This window comes from Camelus bactrianus, chromosome 6, assembly GCF_048773025.1.
Source record: "Camelus bactrianus isolate YW-2024 breed Bactrian camel chromosome 6, ASM4877302v1, whole genome shotgun sequence".
Classification (NCBI taxonomy): domain Eukaryota; kingdom Metazoa; phylum Chordata; class Mammalia; order Artiodactyla; family Camelidae; genus Camelus; species Camelus bactrianus.
The window spans coordinates 11937891-11957319 of record NC_133544.1 but is presented as its reverse complement, the minus strand read 5'-3'; the positions used below and the strand labels follow the sequence as shown (position 1 = coordinate 11957319).

Here is a 19429-nt window from a genome sequence, read left to right as displayed (position 1 = left end):
CCGAGGATGAATTCAGGTGGGTCTCTAGTTCCTGAATGCATAGGCTTATGGTACAATGACTTAAGGAACAAAGCATAGGCCTACAGCCCACAGTGAAGATCTCTCTGGCTTCTTCCTTCCATCCCAGTGCTGGGTCTCACCAGTGAAATTCATCTTTCAGCTCAAATACGCTTTGATTAAATGTATTTCTTTCAGTGAAAGGCTCACAGCCCCTTCTAACAGAAGCACCAATGTCTAGCAAGACCTCTTGAGACATTTTGGAGGTTGGTGGGGCTTTGAAAGCAAAGGTGAAGGCAAACAACACAACTAAACAAAGCAGTTCACGTGGCTTTTGCAAGGTTATTTGAGACCCTTACTGTCAGTCCATTTTTCCAAAGGCCTAGGGTGATATTACAATGAAGCAACACACGAGGGCGCCCTGACTAGCTCACAGTAAGGTAGGGATGTGACAGAGTCATTAAAAATAATAATTATTGCAGCCCATCGCCGTAGACAGAGGAAAATTCTAGCCAGGTCAGCCTGGCTTGCACTACAGATAATATAATTTAGTGCTACTTTCAATTTATTTTTAAAGGATTCACGGAAGTTTAGCTATCAGAATGGCCTCACGATAGGGGAAGATTATCTCTAACATACGGTGATGCTGCGTAAACACCAGGACACAGGATTCTAGTCATTTGTTTATTTCACATTAATGTATTGGGAACCTGCTCTGTACCAGGCATCTTAGGCCCAGATCTTAGGCGTAAAATGCTGCAGGAAACATGATGCAGTTCTCAGGGAGCCAGCCTGTGATCGTTTCCGAGTGTGTGTGCACTCCCTTGTGTACACACATCCACACACCTGGAGTCAGCATCCTCCTGCCCGGTGACCTCACCCCTCCCCTGCCACCTGCCAGGGGAGGCCCTGCAGAAGAATTCTCCCTGCTGCCGGCTTACCAGCACAGGATCGCCCTTCAGTCCTGACTTGTGATAGCAGGTTTGATTGTAAATGAGGACAAATGACATCATTGGTCAGGGACAACCTTGAATCTTTCTAATTTACCATATCATGCTCAAACGTACATAGTGAAACTCCTAATGCAATCGATTCATTGCTGCATGTCTCACAGCTGGTAGGGCAAAATCCCATGTCACTCTCCAAGCTGACCGTTCTGATGTGTACCTGGCTTTAGAGTGACCAAGTTTAGGTTCTGTCTGAAACAGAAAAACTACGATTGCATTCATCAGTCAGTTCTCCCCCTTTATATCCTGGCTGAAAGTTGAACTAGAATGTTGACGCACATCAGTAGGTTTTCCTTCTGAGATGTTGGCTGACTATGGCTTTCTGTTAGATCTGAGAAATTTTACTGTTTTCTGTGAAATCTAAAATGTTATTAACTCAATTCATATCTGCATTTATTGAGCACCTATTGTGTGCCTTTGTGAGATGAATAAGCCATGTTCCCTCTTCTCAGGGAACATGTAGCTGAGTGGGGTTAGAGTTCTCAAGGACAATAATGACACTGAAAGAAAGGTCTAAATTAAATATATGGAGAATTAAGCACCTAGTCGGCACAAAGACCTAAGAGTGAATAAGATACAGCCCTGGCTCAGTAATGCAAACCACTGCTTACTGAGGGCTTACACTGGACCAGGCACTTGGCTAAACACTCTAATGTGCATTTCCCAGTTATGATCTGACAACAACCATATAAGGCAGTATCATTATTTTATAGTTGAGGAAACAGATTTAAGGAGGATTAATTTGCATCTCAAGCTCCAGTGTGTACACCGTGCTAAAGCCATGTTCTTAATAACTATGCTACAGCGGGTCACACTGCCTGGAATCTAGTAGGGGAGTTTTTAAAAGAACAAAATTAGCATAAACCAAAGCTAAATATATGGGCTATGAGAAAACTACAGGCTACGTTCAGAGAGAGCTGTTTGTCAGCAAATCTAACGTCTGCTGCAAAGTAAATAAAGCAAGGTGGCCTGATGCATTGTTGGGTTTAGTAAGTGCTTTCTGATATCCGTGGGATTACATTGGTGGAAACTCCTAGAGCCCCATTTGTAGCTGTGGGCACCTCCCTTCTTTTCCCACACTCTACCCACCTTCACTTGCCTAAAAATCAGGGGCCCCTATTTAGATGGAACTTGATTTAGCCATAAGCCAGCTTGTTCTGACCCGGTGCCAACAAGTGGTATAGGGAGTGCTGTTGGCTGACTGGAGGTATGGATGCCATCTTTCCCATCAGTGGTGGGCCAGATGGGAATGGACAGGGTTTGATAAGTGGCTGGGCTTAATCCTTCCTGTTGTGTGCCATAGTGACCCCACTGGCTTTCACCAGCGCACCGGGTTGCACAGTGATGACTGACCTGAAGGGTCCAGCGGCTCCGGCCAGATGCCTCACCCCTGAGGGAATGCCAGAGGTCCATCACATTTCCCAGGATCCTTTGCACTATAGCATGGCATCAGCTTCAGCCGTTCGGAAGATCAGAGAACTGGAGACAATGATTGCTGTAGACCCAGGTAAGAAGCCAAGCAATCACACCCCAAAGGCCTGGAGAAAGTCATCACTGATGTCCCCGTTCAGTGAAAGGTGGCATGCAGACTGTGTCTGCAGTATGATTTTTTAAATGCTGATAGTGTGTATGAATCCCAAAAAGAAGTCAGTGCACCAAAATACTGATGGTGATCTCTGGGGAGTGTGATTGTGGATGATTTTGGTTTCCGTCTTTATGTTTTCCCCCTAATTTTCAACACTAAATATGTGAGGGAGTTTAGGAGGTGAACTAATTATTAGCTGGGCACGTTGCCACCCAGAACTAAATTGAGGTTGGGTAGGGAAGAAAGACGGAGAATGGTTCCTAGGCATCAACTGCCACCAGTGAAGCCAAGTCATCAGTTATTCAATAATGTCCCTAATCTTCCTCTTTTATGCCATTGCCCTGGGGTTGGGTGTAGACCAGTTTTGTGTACCAGGCAACAGGGAGAGGGGTGGAGGGCTGAACAGTTCCTCCTTGGGGGATCCTGGTGGGGCAGGACCCTGCAGAAAGACAGCCTCACAACAGTTTGCAGCCAACATGTATGTTGTATACGGAGTCTCAGAGGACAGCCCTTTTGAGGTTTGCAAGCCTCTGCCTTTCTAGACATGAGACAGGGCTGGTGGGGTCTCCTAGGGGTCTGCAGGTTCCAGTTAGGAGGAGGTTTGCTGAAAACGGCTTGAGGAGCTTTGAACTTGCACTGGTTCATTTTAGAACCAAAATGCTAATCCTGGGCAGCCAGCAGAGGGCGCCATCGTGCATATAAAATTTGATTCATTTGCTGGCAAAGGCTCTGGAGAGAACAAAGGTGTAGACTTCACACACACTCCCCATCTGTTTTCTGGGGTGATGACAATTATTCCTCCCTCTAGGGGTTATAAGAATAACAGGCAATAAGAATAGTGGCTATCATCTACTGAGTTTTACTCCAGGCAAAGCATGTGTTTAAAGCATTTACATGCTTCATCTTACTAAGTTCTCCCGGCGACCCTACGAGGAAGCTATGAGGTTAAGAAACTTGCCCAAGTCCACATACGCAGTAGACGGTCGAGGCAGAACTTGAACCCACGCCCACTGACCCAAGGCCCATGATCAGTAGGTACGGGAGAAATTGGGGTCTGAGTCTGCATGGTGTGTCACAGCCTCCCTGGGCAGTTAGAAGTGTCCTCCCAGCTCACACCCCATTCCCTTGTCCGCACCTTCTCACGGACTGTGATCCTAGACCTGCGAGTCCCGTGCACGCTGAATGTCTGGGGAAGGCATACCTGGCCTCCCTGCTGGCTCATCTGCCGTCCGTTTCCCAAGCAGAGACCTGCTCAGTGGTGGTGAGGGCCCTGCGGACAGCAGAGGGGTGTGGCCAGCTGGGGAGTTTAACCCTACAGGCCAGGCCCCGGACAGAGCTGAGCATGGTGACCTTGGTGCGGCAGCCACCTACAGAGAAGACCACCTGGGCCGGGTTGTAGAACAGAGAGCCTGGGTGCCCTTGGGTGTGGCCAGCACTGGGCCCAGAATCTGACAGTGCAGACCAGCCTTAAAGACGTCTGCTCTCTTCCCTGGGGCCCTGGGAGCAAAGGTTGCCCCTCAGTGGCAGGGGGTCCACAGTAACCAGACTTCCTGTGAAACCACAGGGCATAGCTTTTGGCTCATTTGTCTGTTAGGGTGTTCCTTCATTCACTCATTCATTCATTCCTTCTGCAGAGAGCACAGTTTCCTTTACATACAAACACACAGTAAATTCGGGCCATCTGCCTGGACCACGTGCATTCATGGAGGTGACGGCTCACGGCTGTGTCACACAGAGTCTCTTACGTAGTTGATTTCCTTGGAGGATATTTTTTTTTTAATTCTGTGATGCAGTGTCTCACAAACATTTTTACCCAGGCTGACAGCTCTCCTGCTCAGTACAAGGGTCATGAGGGAAGATGAAGTATTAACTGCCATCAGCTCAGATTTAAAAAGTACCTGGGATGTAAATTTATGGCAGACACCAGTGCTCCCATGGCTTAATCAGAATGATCTGGGGGGTCGCCCACAGTAACCCCCTTCAGTGCTTTTGTGGACTGTGTGTCCAGGCTTGAAGCACGAGGCTCAGGGAAAGGGCAGATTTATGACTGTCCAGAGATGCCAATATCGCCTATGAGGGAACATCTTTAATCCTTAGGAACAACAGATGCTTTTGATCCCCACTATATTAAGTAAGCAAATGTAAGATTGATGGCAGGGTTCTGAGCGCTACTCCCTGAGTGTAATAATAGAGCCACTCAGTCATTTTTGAGAGGACGTTGGCTGGCATCGGAGGGCCTGGAGAATATGAAGAAATACCAGGTTTATAATCCTGATGACTGCACTAGTACCGGTCCTCACAGAGGGAGAGACTGCGTCAAAGCCGACAAGGTTCTCTTCCCCTCCTCTCTCTACTGCTGCTCACCGCATCCTGTGAAATCGGTTACTTTCCGATTTTTTCTTTACAAATGTTCTACCATTTTATTAATGTCCTATTATTTAACACCATGCACAGCGCTGCCATGAACGTCCTTGTGACTATGTTTGCATAGCTACCCATGATCACTTTGTTAGGATAAGTTCCTGGATGTGAGTTGCTGGCTCCAGTGCGGTGGACAAATCTAAGGTACTAGTCACACTCCAGACAGGTGTTCCCATTTCCGCTCCCACTGGCATAGCCTTCCTCCACCTGGATCACCCCCGAGCTCCATGTAGGAAAACTGAGGTTCAGAGCAATCAAGGGACAAGGCCAAGGTCACAGAGCTACAGTGTGCCAGCGCCTGGACTGGAGTGTAAGCTTCCAGATTCTAGATGTGGAGCTGTTCCTCCACAAGCACAATCCAAGCCCCGTGTTCCTCCATGTTGTCCAGGCACCTCAGATGCCAAGCTGACGTCCCCTGACATCGTTTCAGCCACAGCTGGGGTGGCAGTTCTTAGTCACATCCCGCCCTCACTCGGTATGCCCTGAGGTGACCTGAGCCTGTCCAAAGGCACAGTGGTATGTGATGGCTGTCAGAGGCTGTGCTGCCTTCTGGGACTGGCTTGGCGGCCACGGTGGCCTCTGTAGCGGATGCAGCGGAGGGCCCGGGGTCACAGCAGCTGCTGTGGGCAGTTCCCAGCACAGCAGCTTCCCACCTGGGCCTCAGGTCTCTCTGCTGCTCCTCCAGAGCACAGCCCGGAGTGCCCACAGCCTCCGCCCACGGGGATGGGAGCTGGTGAATGTCCAGCGGGCAGGACAGCCCTGGGGTGTGCACCACACGTCCCTTAGAGGCTCTCGGGCAGGATTGAGCCCCAGCCGCCTTCGGAGTTAACCTGCTCACTCACACATTGTTTCATGGCTTTTTCCCTGTCCTATCCCACGTCCTCCATCTTCTGACTTCTTTCCTGGGCTCACTGTCCATTGAGATACCTGCACCAAAGCCCTTGTCTTAGGGTCTGCTTTTGAGGAATCCCTAATTAAGACAGTCCCGTTTCCCTTCCTCCTTCTCTACTCCCTGGTTGGAGTTTGCTAAACTGCTATCGCAAATAATCCCCAAGAAGACAGTAGAAATGTGTGCCCCTCTCTCAGCAGTCCGGGGGGGCCTCTGGGTGAGTGTTCCAGCTCAGCAGGGAGGGGGATCCTACGCCAGGTAGCTCAGGGACCCAGCCGCTCTGCCATCACATCCTGAGACCCCCAGGGGGCGCTAGCTGTCAGCATCCCAGACCCCAGGGAGGGCAGTCTTGGAGGGGTGCCTGGGAGGTATGTGGCCAGGCCCTGAGGAGGCCACATGGCTTCCACTCACATTCCCTTTCCACCCCTCTCCGACTGTCACATAGAGAGGACCTGGCCTGTGGCCACTTTCCCAGCCACTCTTTTGACTGGGCTGGAGAGAAAGCACATTCTGGTGGACAGTTTTCCAGCTCTGTCTCACCCCTCAGACCCACTTCTGTAATAAAAACAGATAGAAAAAACAAACTGAAACACAACCAAGTGATTCTGTGATTTTATTTTTTGTAACTTTAGGCAGCCGGGGGATCGGGCACCTGCTCCGCCCAGACGAGCTGCTGCGGGCCTCTCTGTCGCTGTCCCACGCCCGCTCCCTGCTCCTCACCACCGGCCTCCCCACGCACTTCAACCACGAGCCTCCGGAGGAAACGGACGGCCCACCGGGAGCCGTGGCTCTGGCCGCCTTCCTGCAGGCCTTGGAGAAGAGGGTCTGCATGGTCGTTGACCGGAGAGCCTTGAGTTTGTACAAGAAGCTGGTTGACGAGGCTGTAGAGCAAGGTGGGCAGTGAAAGGAGGGGCTTCCCTGTGCCCAACGGGCCTCTGTGTGCGGAGTGGGGCGGGACTCAGCGTTTGTGGAAGCCAGGCACAGTGCGTGCACTCGACACGAGGCATTTTCCCTAATGCTGAGAACAACTCTTTGATATAAACAGCTTATCCCCATTTTATAGATGAAGAGACTGAGGCTCTGAGAGGTCCAGGGGATTTACCCAGGTGGGAATGATGATGAGCTGGAATTTGAACCCAGGCCCACCAGGCTCTATGATCCCACCTGTGTACGTGCTGCCCTCCCTATGAGAGGCACGGGTGACCTGCAGAGAACTCTCAGCAACCGGGGACAACCCTGAACCCCTGAGCTCGGGGTGGGGTGGTAGAGAACAGAGTGGTTGAGAGGCTGAGACAGCTGTGTCTCATGGCCCAAATGGGCAGGGATGCCCTGTGCTGCCCGGGTTCCCGGAGCACCCAGACGGGCCTCAGGGCCGAGAGTGCTGCTGATGTGAGGCTGAGCTGCTGCTGTGGGTGTGCCGAGGGGGGCCTCGGGGCAGGGCAAACTCCTGGTCTCTCCTCCGCTCTGCGCCACTCAGGCATCCGCAGGGAGCCTGGCCACTCTACCCTGCTTCCCACTGCCTGTCTGTCTGCCTCCCTCAAAATGCATTTTTCAGAGAAGTATTTTCTCCTTTTGGCCTCTAAGAAGGGCTTCACCCCCAGTAAGGTGGACCCTAAAGCACCTGTTACACTGTAAGTTGTGAAAAGGCTGTGTCTGGACATACAGAATCCATTTCATGCAACAAGAGTGTGTATTGAGTACCTACTCTGGGCCAGGTGTGATATAAGGCTCATGAGATCCATTGGTGAGCAAGACTGCCAGGAGTGTGACAGGTAATGAACAACAAAGGAAAGAGATCTAGGAGGTATATATAGGATGTTAGAGGTAAGACGCTCTGGGGGACGGTGGGCCAGGACCAGGGGAGCAGGGAGTGTCAGGCCAAGGGGGGGAGGGTAAGCTGCTATCGTAAACAAGATGGTCAGGGAAGGCCTTGAGGAGAAGGTGCCGTGTGAGCAAGACACGAAGCATGTGAAGGAGTGGGGCCTGGGCTGGCTGAAGGAGTAGTGTCCCTGGCCGTGGCAATGGCCAGGGTGGGGGCTGTTAGGTAGAGTCGGGGCCCAGCAGGTTTAAGAAAGGGCACCAGCCAGTCGACTGGCCGGGAGTGGATAAGGAGGAGAGAAGCTGGATGGGGGACAGGGTCACGGGGCCACTGTGAGCAGCTGGGCTGCCCTGGGAGCCACTGAACAAAGAGGGCCCTGTGCTGGCTGAGGTTTTAAAGTCTCCCCCAGTTGCTGCAGGGACAAGGGTAGGACTGGCCAGGTTATTGCAGGCAGGAGACGAGGGTGGCTGGGGTGGGTGGCACCCTGTGGCAAGTCCTTTTCTTCCCCCAGTGGTTTCAGCCTCAGCTGGGGTGGAAGTTCTGAGTCACAGACCTGACCAGGCCAGCACACTGCAGGTGATTCTCCAAAAACCGCTGGAAAACTCCCCAGCCGGAAGTATGGGGGCTAATGCCTCCAGGGCCCGCTCAACCTGGGTGGGGGGCACGGGAGTTGGTGCCCTACCTCCTGTCCTTTGGAGATGTGCAGGGCCCCCCGTCCCAGAGGAACTAAGACCCCATTGCCTAGAGCAGTGACCCTGAAAATGCACAAACCCTCCCCTTGACTTCTCCTTCCCACCCTCACTGTCCTTCTCCCCTCCTGCCTGCCCCCTGGGATCATCTCCCCAATAAACCACCTGCGCCCAAGTCTTTGTCTCAGACTCTGGTTTCAGGAGACTCAAACAGATGAGTGGTTCAGGTGGAGGCTGTGAAAAGTAGCCCTGTCTGTCTCTGTTTTGAAAGTAGAGTCTCTGTTTTGCAGGTGGACTGGCTGTGGGTGTGGGATAGAAGAATGAGGATTGCTCTAAGGTCTGGGGCAGGGTAACTGAAAGGATGGAGTTGCTGCGAACTGGGGTGGGGAAGACGGTGGGTGGGGCAGGCCTGACCCTTGCACCCTGTTGGTGGGGAGGTGAAATGGGGCGGCCGCTGTGGAAAACAGTATGGCAGTTCCTCAAAAAATTAAAAATAGAAAATACCATGTGATTCAGCAATCCCACTCCTGGGTATGCACCCAAAAGAACTGAAAGCAGGGACTCAAACAGGTATTTCCACACCCATTTACACACCCAGCAGTTACTGTTCACAATAGGCAAACGGTTGGAGCCCCCAACCATCCATTAACGAATGGATGGATAAACCAAGTGTAGTGTATACATACAATGGAATATTACTCCGACTTAAAAGGGAAAGAAATTCTAACACATGCTCCAACACAGATGAACCTTGAGGACGTTATGCTAAGTGAAATAAGCCATTTGTCACAAAAAGACAAATGCTATATGACTCCCTTTATATGAGGTACGCAGAGCGATTCACATCATAGGGTCAGAAAGTAGAATGGTGGCCGCTGGAGACTGGGGTTGGGGGGAATGGCAGGGACTTGGTGTTTAATGGGTGCAGACTTTCAGTTTGGGAAGATGTAAAAGTTCTGGGGGTGGATGGTGGCGATTCTCACACAGCAGTGTGAATGCACTTCATGCCAGAGAACTGTACTCTCAAACATGGATAAGATGGTAAATTTTACATTATGTATATTTTACCACAATTACAATTAAAATTTTTTTTCAAAGAGTACCAGTTTGAGCCTGGGTAACTGAAAGTGTGGACACCTACTAGACACGCATGTGGGGAAGGCAGCAGGCAGTTGGATCTACGAGCTGAGTTCAGGAGAGCTGTCTGGGCTGGAAAGATAGGCAGAGAGCATTTGGCATATTGATGGCCTTTCAAGCCGAGACACTGGATGAGATCACAGAGGGAATAAGTGAGGACAGAGAGGAGGACTTGGATGGTACCCGAGGATGCTCCACGCAGATAGGTGGAGGGGAGGAGGGGGTCAGCAGGGAGATGGAGAAGGAGCAGCACTGAGGAAGGAGGAGGACCAAGACCACGTTGACACCAAGGAGAAGGGACAGCCAGCTTTGCCAACGGCTGACCACAGGCCGGTGGTCCTTTGCCTCTGACCGCCGCCCTGCTGGTGATCGAGCCACCCACTGCCCCCGAAGCCACTCTGCCCTCCAGCTCCCCTGACCGCCGGCCCCGAGGCACCCACCGGACATCAGCTCAGAACGGGGTCTCGCCCACACGAGGCCTTAGAATTTTGAATTTGCTGTCTTACATTTTGCAGCACTTTCTAGAAGCAATTTGGCCTTTTAATGACAATGATTTCTGTGCTTTTTATTCCTAAAGCCTAGGAAATGTTTAAAGAAGAAAGCTCAGTCATTTCTTCCCTGTCTTGAGCAGAAATGGATAAATTGGTTCTTTGGAGCTCAGGGGCGGGGTGTCCTCTTGCCCCAACCTTCGTCGCTCAGGGCTCTCTCTCTCTCTGTGCCCCACTTGGGGATACGCTATGTTCCCTGCCCGGTGTGGCTCCCTGGTGCCCTGTTTTACTACTATTGTAATCCTCAATCCGATTTCAAAGAAATAAGAGAGTTGGGTTTACTCAACACGAAGCTCACTGCTTGCACACATCATACCACTGTGTGCACAGCGGTCCTGGGACTGGGCATGATTAACCCCGTCCTGCAGAGGGGGAAACCGAAGCTCAGGGAGGTCCGGTGGCTAGCCCCAGGGCACACAGCCAGGAACTGCTGCTTTCCACCTAGGTGGTTTGGTTCTATTCAGCCCAGGCTGCCCCTCACAGCACACAGGGGGGTGGATCTTTCGACTTGCTGTGACCGCCCCCCCATTCCCTGGGGTGAGGTGTCATATGCAGAATGAGCTTGGGGGTTACCCCTTGATACATCACTGCCCACGGCATGTCTTTCCCCCTAGGCGAGGGTGGGGCTGGAGAGGGGCTTAATGGAGCCAAGGCAGGGGCACTTCGGGATCTGACAGTGATCTGGCTCCTCATCCGCAGCTTGCCCCATGGGCCCACTGAGGTGGCCGTGACAGCTCCCAAAGGGCTTGGGTGACAACGTGGGGAAGCTGGGGTGGGAAGCAGCTACCTCGAAGCCTTGTGATTGTAGCATAGACAAGATGCTTACGTGGGTTGGCTTTATGTGAGAGAATGAGGGGCCGAGGATGGAGATGAGGGGGATGACCAGAGTGCCCCCAAGCTTCCCCTTGGCCTCACTGCCTGGCCGTGGAGCCAACGGGAGCTCCTGCAGAACCATCAGGATCGTGAGGGTGGGGTCCACCATCCCTGTCCTGGGCCCTCAAGTCTAGCCTGGACAAGACTTCATCCTGGGCCAGCAAATACACAAAGATTTTACCCCAGACTACTATGAGGTGATTTAGTTAATGAGAATCAGATCAATTTTATTTTACTCTGGGATTTGTGTGCGTGTTCCACATATTTTACCATAATACGTATTATTACTGTAATTAGAAAGTTGTGCCATTTTTGAGTCAAGTTCACTTTGGAATCACTTTTATGCCAAGTAGCTAACTCAAGGCCCAGATTCTGGGATCTTTCCTGTTTTCTTGAACTTCCCTGAAGGTAGTCAGGGGGTTGGGGGGTGGGGAGCAGATGAGAACTTAAGTTGGGAACTGGAGTCATGACAGTGACCTACATACTTGGCTTTGCCCAAGTTATTTAGCATCTCTGAGCCTCAGTTTTCCTCCTCTGTAAAATGGGGATAACAGTGGTTCTTACCACACATAACTGTTGAGAAAATTGAGAGCATGCATGTAACATGCTTAGCACAGGGCTGGCTCACTGTCACCAGAGGCACCTAAATGTGTTCCCAATACTCACGATGCCAGCCAGTCAGAATTGGCCTCCGGTCACGTGGGCTTGAGGGCATCTGCCTGCAGCATATTTGCTGGCTGGCAAGGCTGGTGACACTAGCCCGACTCCACCCCCACACCCACCAACCCTAGGGTTTACCCCAAACTGAAAATAAACTTAAGTGTCCTCTGTGTCACGGCGTTGGCTTATCTAATGAAGTATTCTGTAGGTAGGTGTCATTTGGTCATAGTGATGATGCTTTCCAAGGAAGCTTTGGAAAAGCCAACATGAATTCCCAAATGCAGCACCAGGGCTGACGGCTCCACCCTTTGCCTTTATTTCCAAGGTATTCTGAAGACACGGATCCCCCTGCTGACTTACCAGGGCGGATCGACAGGAGCTGCTCAGGCGTTTCTGTGCGCAGATGGGGACCCCAAGTCACCTAGGTAAGTGTGTCCCATCCCCGTTTGAGTGGGTGAAGGTTCAGAAGCTCTTGTGCTGTTAACTTTGGCCACAAAGTGTCTGCACACCTCAGCCTCCCAGAGAGGACAGAACCAGGAGCCCAGGTTTCTGATGGGCCAGACTCACCAACGAGGCTAGAGGATTTCAAGGTGTCTGGGGCTTCGCAGAGGGTCCCTGGAAGTATCGAGTTCCCGAGAGATGTCATATCTTCCTGATAGAGAAGACAGGAAAATTACAAAACACAAAAACTAGCAGTTCCTCAAACTGGGTTTCCATTAGAGAGACTTGAAATCATTTCAGTGGGAGGTGACCAGCACCTTTGGAAAATGAAATAGAAATAGAATATAATTCTATTTCTTGTATAGTAATGGTTAGTACCCTCTTGTGAAACTTTACGAGTTATTTTTTATTTTGTGTTGTAGTCAAACATTTTGAAAAATATTTCTTTATTTTGTATAGAGACGTATTTCAGGCCTTATAAGTTTGAATACAGTATTCTGCAATTTTTTTACAACAATCCGCCATAATACATTTTGCATTGCAGATCAATACACACACACGTAACTGAAACAGAGATTTCAAACAATGTTTACTCTTGCTGTGTGCAATGTACTCCAATATTTTCTATTCTACTTTTCAGAAGATGCTGACCTTGCCTAGTAAGTTTATTTCACAATCCACTAATGAGTGTCCACTTCAAATTTTAAAACACCGCTTTAACAGGCCTGGGGGGCATAGCTCTGTTGCAGCTCCCAGCAGAACCCCATGTTTATAACGAGGACCCTGAGACCCTGAGTCACCAAGGAGAAGTTCGATAGTGGATCCGATATGCTATTCAAAGCTGCAAGAACGTGTGTGGTGCACATTAGAAATGTTTATATTCTCCAAACGGTTGGCTTACAAACAAAGCTCTGGCAACTCAAGGAGAAACTAGGAAGTTCTCCTGGGTGGGACCCCTGATGCCAGATTGCACAGGTGTCGCTGTTTGCTGAGTGGAGGGAAGTGAGCCAGACCTGACTGTGGGGAGAGACGATTCCACTGCCTTCAGAGAAGACGCAGTGAGTCCTCCCAGGGAGCAGACTTCCCAGGACTGGGTTACTGCTCCCTGTAGCTAAATGGACACTTCTGGCCAAAAAATAAAAGTCCACCTTCACACGGTAAGGAACTGAGTTCCCCTGGGGGAAAGGTTCAGAAACAGCATTCTCCTTCCAGAACAGGGCACGTATTTATCTCAACCGGAACTCTTATTCTAAGCTGCGTTTTCATCACCATTGACATAGGTCTAGAGGAAATTCGAGGTCAAGGCTCCTTCCCCTTCCTGATTCTGCTTCTCAGAAAAAGTGGCTGCCTTTTTCTGTCCTAGACACATGCCTCAGGGCCACATTCCAACACCTCCTTAGTGGCCTGCCCTCCAAGCATACGTGATGCCCCGCCTTCTAGCACAACTGAAGGACACGGACAGGCGTGTAGGTTTTGTTTTTTTAAACAAGTGCGAAAAAAAAGCATTCAGATTTAAGATTTTCTTTTATTGTCGTAAAGTGTGCGTAAGATAAATTTTACTGTTTTAGCCATGTTTCAGTGTGCAGTTCAGTGGTAATAAGGTGTATTCACATGTTGTACGACTATCACCACCATCCATCTCTCGAAATTTTTTGTCTTCCCAAACTGGGACTCTGTCCCCATTAAACAGTAACTCCTCATCGCACCCCCTCCCCAGCCCCTGGCGACCACCGTTCTACTTTCTGTCTCTAAGAATTTGATTACTCTAGTACCTCATATAAGTAAAATCATACAGTATTTGTCCTTTGCTGATTGGCTTATTTCACATAGCAAAATATCCTCAAAGTGCATCTATGTTATAACATGTCAGAATTTCCTTCCTTTTTAAGGCTGGGTAATATTCCCTTGTATGTGATTAGCACATTTTTCTTACTTGTTCATCCATCAGTGGACACATGGGTCGCTTCTACCTGCTGCCTAATGTGGCTAATAATGCTATGAACATGTGTACATAAACGTGTCTTTGAGGCCCAGCTTTCAGTTCTTTTGGGCCTGTACCCAGAAGCAGAATTGCTGGATCATTTGGTAACTCTATTTTAATTTTTTTGAGTAGCCACCATAAGGTTTTCCATAGCGGAGTTAAGATTTTGAAGAACTCCATCGTAGGGGAATTTAGAGAGAGAGAAACATGCAATTTTCATGTTCTTAAATTGGTTTATCAAGACAGCATTCCTCCTAATAATGATAGCAACCATAACCACAACCGCTGACCCTTACTCAGCCCTGAGTACGTGTGGGGGTCTCTTGTGCATTTCCTCGCTGAAGCCTTTCGACAGCGTATGAGACATGTATTGTTGTTAGGTCATCTGACAGGTGCGGAAAACGAAGATTAGGGAGTTTAAGGACTCGCCCAAGGCCACTGGCGTGAGGACCTGGAACCTATGCCATCTGACTCCACAACCCACATCCTTCCCACCATCCCATCTGTGTCCTCATCTCTCATCTCCTTCTATCTAAAGAAGTTTATCTTGTGTTAGATTCATTTGGCTTCTATTTCAATTCCTTGGTAGTCTGTTTCATGTCCGTGAACTGAACAAGACCCTGGAAAACGGTGGCGGTGGTGGGCCAGTAGCGGTCATCACTCCCCACGCTGGGTGCCAGCTCCCCTGCTGGTTAACGGATGTGCAGCATGGGGACCCTGCCAGCCACACCTTCTGCTCTCTCAGCCTCTGTCTCTAAAAACTGCTGAAGATTCTGATACTGTTTCTTAAAATGATAGATTAGCGCCCAGCACAGGCTCTGGCACGTAGTTGATGTTCCTCCAAGTTCTGTAGGAATGAAGGAAACACAGAGTGGAGGGTTCTTTGCACAAACACAGGAGGGCATGACCCAGCCAGGCCCCTGGCTCTCTGGAAGGCCCCTGTGCCCTGTCCTTGTACCCCCGCAGATTCGACCATCTGGTGGCGATAGAGCGCGTGGGAAGGGCTGCGGACGGCAATTACTACAACGCGAGGATGGTGAGCATCAGGCACCTGGTGGACCCCATCGACGAGCTTTTCCTGGCAGCGCAGAAGATTCCTGGCATCTCATCAACTGGTAAGCGAGGGGCACTGAGATTTCAACAAGACCAGCACCTAATGCCTTGTCATTGACTGTGGACCACAGGACTGGAAGGAGTTATACAGGACCATTGATTTCCACTCCAGAGAGGCTCTTTGTTTATTAGGGTTCATATAGACAATAATGACTTTGTAAACATTTAGAAATCCAGTGTTCCCATGAGCAGGAATGGGAAATGACACTTAACCGAGCATTTTCTATTTGCCCAACTCTAAAATATTAAAACTGACAATAAAATAATGACAATAATAAAATCAAAACATGGTACATAATTTTGGTCATATAGGAGGAATGTACCATGTGTATTATGTACCATCTTATGAAGTATATTAATTTTTAAATATATCTTAAATTTATGATTAGTGTGATATTTTAATCACTAATAACATAATGGTGTGATCATTCGTGTTTGTACAGAACTCTATAATTTTCAAAGAGGTTTCACAGCCATTGTATTGTTTAAGCCTCTTTAAAATCCTGTAGGTAAGGCAGGGATGGTTTCCAAAAGTGAGGCCTAGGGAGGTTTCTAGAGGTTGCCCAGCTAATCAGTGTTGCCGGTAGGATTAGGAGTCCAGACCCCCAGCGCCCTACCTGACATGCTTTTCATGGGCTCCTTTATGAATCTCTGAAAGGCTGGATGTGACGGGAGCACCAGCATTGCTCCCCCAGGGTGGGTGTCATACCCTGGAGTAGTTAAGATGTGTTTGTCATTCCATATTTATTTCTTCTCTCCATTAAAACTCTTCAGAGAGTTTCCCAGACTCATTAGTTGCCTTTGGCTTTTGAGGTTTTGATGAGACAATGAAAGGCTTCCTGGCTGAGTAGAAAATTTCTGCAAATCACCCTGGTCTTTCCCAGAAGAGACCTTGGGTGTGGTACCCACAGAGCGCTGGGTTTGTACTTCCTGCCTCTCTGGGTGGGACAGGCGAGGACCTGAGGCCCAGGGAGGTGGCGGGGAGGCATCTCAGGGTGGAGAGGAAGGGATTTCTGCATCCAAAGGGGGAGCAGGGTCCCCAGGAGCCATAGAGCAGGTGCTCTTCCCCCACCAAATGGACCCCCAGTCTGTGCTGATTCCCCCAGTGATGCCCCCAAGATCCCAGAGGAAACAGGTGGAGCCGGCTGTTTGTGCTTTCAAGTTACCCCCTTTGTGGACCCCTGACCCTTCGCTTGGCCTCAGAAGTCCAAGCCCCTCCTGTGTCTGCTTGCAGCCCCCTGTTCAGCAGAGCTGCCCGCCGCCCAATGCTCCTTTCTCTCCTCTGCTCCATCCACACTGCCTTGTCATGGAATCGCACTCAGTTGAGAATCAAGACACCCACCTCCCACTTACTACCGGGGCCCTGCCCCTCTCAGAGACAGGGAGCAAGGCCACAGACGGGACAGGGGAGTGAACAAGATGAAATTCATAAAATGCTAAAGTGCAGAGACAGAAGTAGACAAAACTCCAACACTGGGGGTTGTTGCTATTGTCCTTCGTTCAGTGGATCTGGAATACTGTTCTGAGAAGACCCGCAGGGTGCAGACCTAAGGCACTCGCAACCTAAGGCCTCCCACCGAGACCAGGTGTCCGGTGCCCCAGATGAGTCAGCTCCAGGCCCCTCTGCACCTTCCCGCAGTGAGCGCTCACCTCTGGTGGAATTCTTCCACGTGCTTGTGGAAGCAGACACGAAACAGTGCGGCAACCCTTCTGCAGGCTGGGGGGCCTGGCTCTTTGTCCTTAGGGCACTTGGACAAGCTTCACCTTGAGGCCCCTGCAACCATCTTCCAGAGGCCGATCCAGCTGACCTCCAGTCTACAGAGTCCTCCAGAAGTACCTGGACACGGACTAAGTGGTGTTTGAGCACCGCCTGACAGGGCGCAGGCTGCAGGGCTTGTTAGAGTTTGTCTCACCTTGTTCCCGCACGGGTGCAGTTGCCTGTTCGCTAGGTGTAGCCCGTTCACCTACTTTGAACACCATTCATCTCACCAATGAATTAAATAATTTCTAACATTTATTTATTCTAACATATTTATTCTAGCATTCATTATGCTAACTAACAACCTTCTGGTGCCTATCAGACTGGCCTTTAGGCTGAGGTCTCTTTCAGATACCACCCGGCCACCCCCCGGGTGTGTAATCCTGGTTAGGCTGCTTTACATGTTAACCAGGTGTCCATCTGGTGTGGATTAAAATTAACTGGCACACAAACACTTTACGTTCTTTAAACGGAAGCCTGTACAGTAAATTACAGAATTGACTTGAACAACCTGTACCAGTTGCCTTCTGCCAGTGGAATGCTGTCTGGTCACATTAATGGGGCTCAGGGGCTGTGGCCCTTCCCTAAGCAGAAGCCACTCAGAAAAAGAGGCAGTCCTGAGAGTCACCATCTCCTGTGAACCTGGCACCTTCAGCATAGAGGGCACTCTATCTGTGACTAGAGAGATGGCCCACTAGGGGACATGGCCACACGCTGGTGAGTTCCAAGCTTTGACTCATTTTTAGCTAGAGAAGTTTCTAGAATACCTGAAGAAGTACATCATCTCCTGGTTGTCTGAAAATGTATCCAGAGTCAACCCCCTCCTCCACCCTATGGCATAAGTGAAGGGGCCTTCCTGCCCCACGACCACCCCCCATCTTGACTGATCCTATACACTGACTCAGTTCCCCTTCCCTCCAGGGGTTGGTGATGGAGGCAATGAGCTTGGGATGGGCAAAGTCAAGGAGGCCGTGAAGCGCCACATACGAAATGGGGACGTCATTGCCTGTGACGTGGAGGCTGACTTTGCTGTTATCGCTGGTGAGTGCATGGATGGCCAGCCAGTCAGGCAAGGCTGCCCAGGGGCAGGGACCTGGCTTAGAGCCTGTGCAGCCAAAAACTCATCTGCTTCACGAGCAGAGTGTAAAGGGCACCAGGGCAAGAAGGGGACAAACTTTCTCATTCAGTCATTCAACAAACATTTACTATGTGCCAGGCATTGCTCTGTGCACTGAGGCTGCAGTAGCAAGGGCCCTGCTCCACAAAGCTCTTGCTCTAGTGTTGGACAATGAGTCTCAACAAATACATACATCAGATGGTGCTGAACAGCGGTAAGAGCCACACAAGGGTGAGAGAGAGCAGTAGGCAGGCCACTTTACAAAAGCGGTTAGGGAAAGCCTCTCTGGAGAGGAGTCACCTCTGCTTTTGCCTCCTGTGTGGTGGAAAGGAAGAGAACAATCTGGCAAATGTTTGGAGGATGCAAGAGACTTCCCACTCTCCTTTCACTAACCCCTGCCCCAAGCTGCCCTGCCCTTCCCTGCAGCTGCAAACTTTCCTGCGTCCAGGTCCTTCCAGGCCCCACCCTTCCTTCCTGGACTGCACCACAAGTTTCAGGAATTTCGACAGATACCTGAGAGGCCCTCTCCCATTTCATTATCAGAAAAAGCCCAGAGATGAGCAGAGATGTCTGAGGGAACCAGCACCTGGATAAGAAGATCTGAACCATAATTAGCAAATTGCTGGACGTTTCCTATGGACAAGTCTGAGTCAAAAGCTCCTGGTAGCCAAGATGGGGGAATATGGAGACCAGTCCTAGGAGCTCCCATGCTTCTATGAGCTTTACCTCGAGGAGCTCTACCAGGTCCACACAATGAATATCAGAGAAAATCCCCTCATGCTTTAGGTAGGGGAGGGGAGGGGAAATGGAACCATTTTGAAATACACCAGAGCACTCTGTTCTTCTGAACAAGGCCTGCCCTCAGAAGAAACAATTTTATCAGAGCCTAGCCTGCCGGGGTTTTATCAGAGCCTAACTTACCTAGGGGAAGGGACATACCCAAAAGGAGACAACATGCAACAACAGGTGGATAAGGTAAGCAGACAAATGGAGATTCTAATAAAGAATCAAAAAGAAATGCTAGAGATGAAAAACAATTTAACAGAATAGAGAATGCTTTTGACATGCCCGTGCATAGACTGGACACACATGAGAAAATAATCTCTGACCTTGATGATATGATAGTAGGAACTTCCAAAACTAAAAAGATAAGAGAAAAAAGACAGAAAGAAACAGAAAAGTATATCCAAGAATTGCGGGACAACTACAAAGGTGTAACGTACATGTAACGGGAATACCAGAAGGAGGAAAAAGAGAACAGGGTACAGAAGCAATATTTGAAGCAATAATGACTGAGAATTTTCCCCCAGATTGATATCAGACACCAAAGCATATATTCAGGAAGCTCAGAGAACACAAAGCAGGATAAATGCCAAAAATCTACACCTAGATA

The 19429-nt window shown here is 49.8% G+C and overlaps 1 protein-coding gene across 11 annotated transcripts in view; it reads left to right on the top strand.

Annotated features, from left to right (window-relative positions):
* The window catches only part of DGLUCY (D-glutamate cyclase), a 119386-nt gene that overhangs the window by 81649 nt on the left and 18308 nt on the right, over positions 1-19429 (top strand). For 10 of the 11 annotated variants that reach the window (XM_074365139.1, XM_010968694.3, XM_010968693.3 and 7 more), the window contains 5 exons: positions 2308-2511; positions 6532-6792; positions 11951-12050; positions 15014-15162; positions 17841-17960. In XM_074365139.1, coding sequence (XP_074221240.1) covers positions 2308-2511; positions 6532-6792; positions 11951-12050; positions 15014-15162; positions 17841-17960 — 834 coding nt within the window. The remainder of the gene's footprint in view (positions 1-2307; positions 2512-6531; positions 6793-11950; positions 12051-15013; positions 15163-17840; positions 17961-19429) is intronic. The other variant, XM_074365140.1, reaches the window with a different exon arrangement.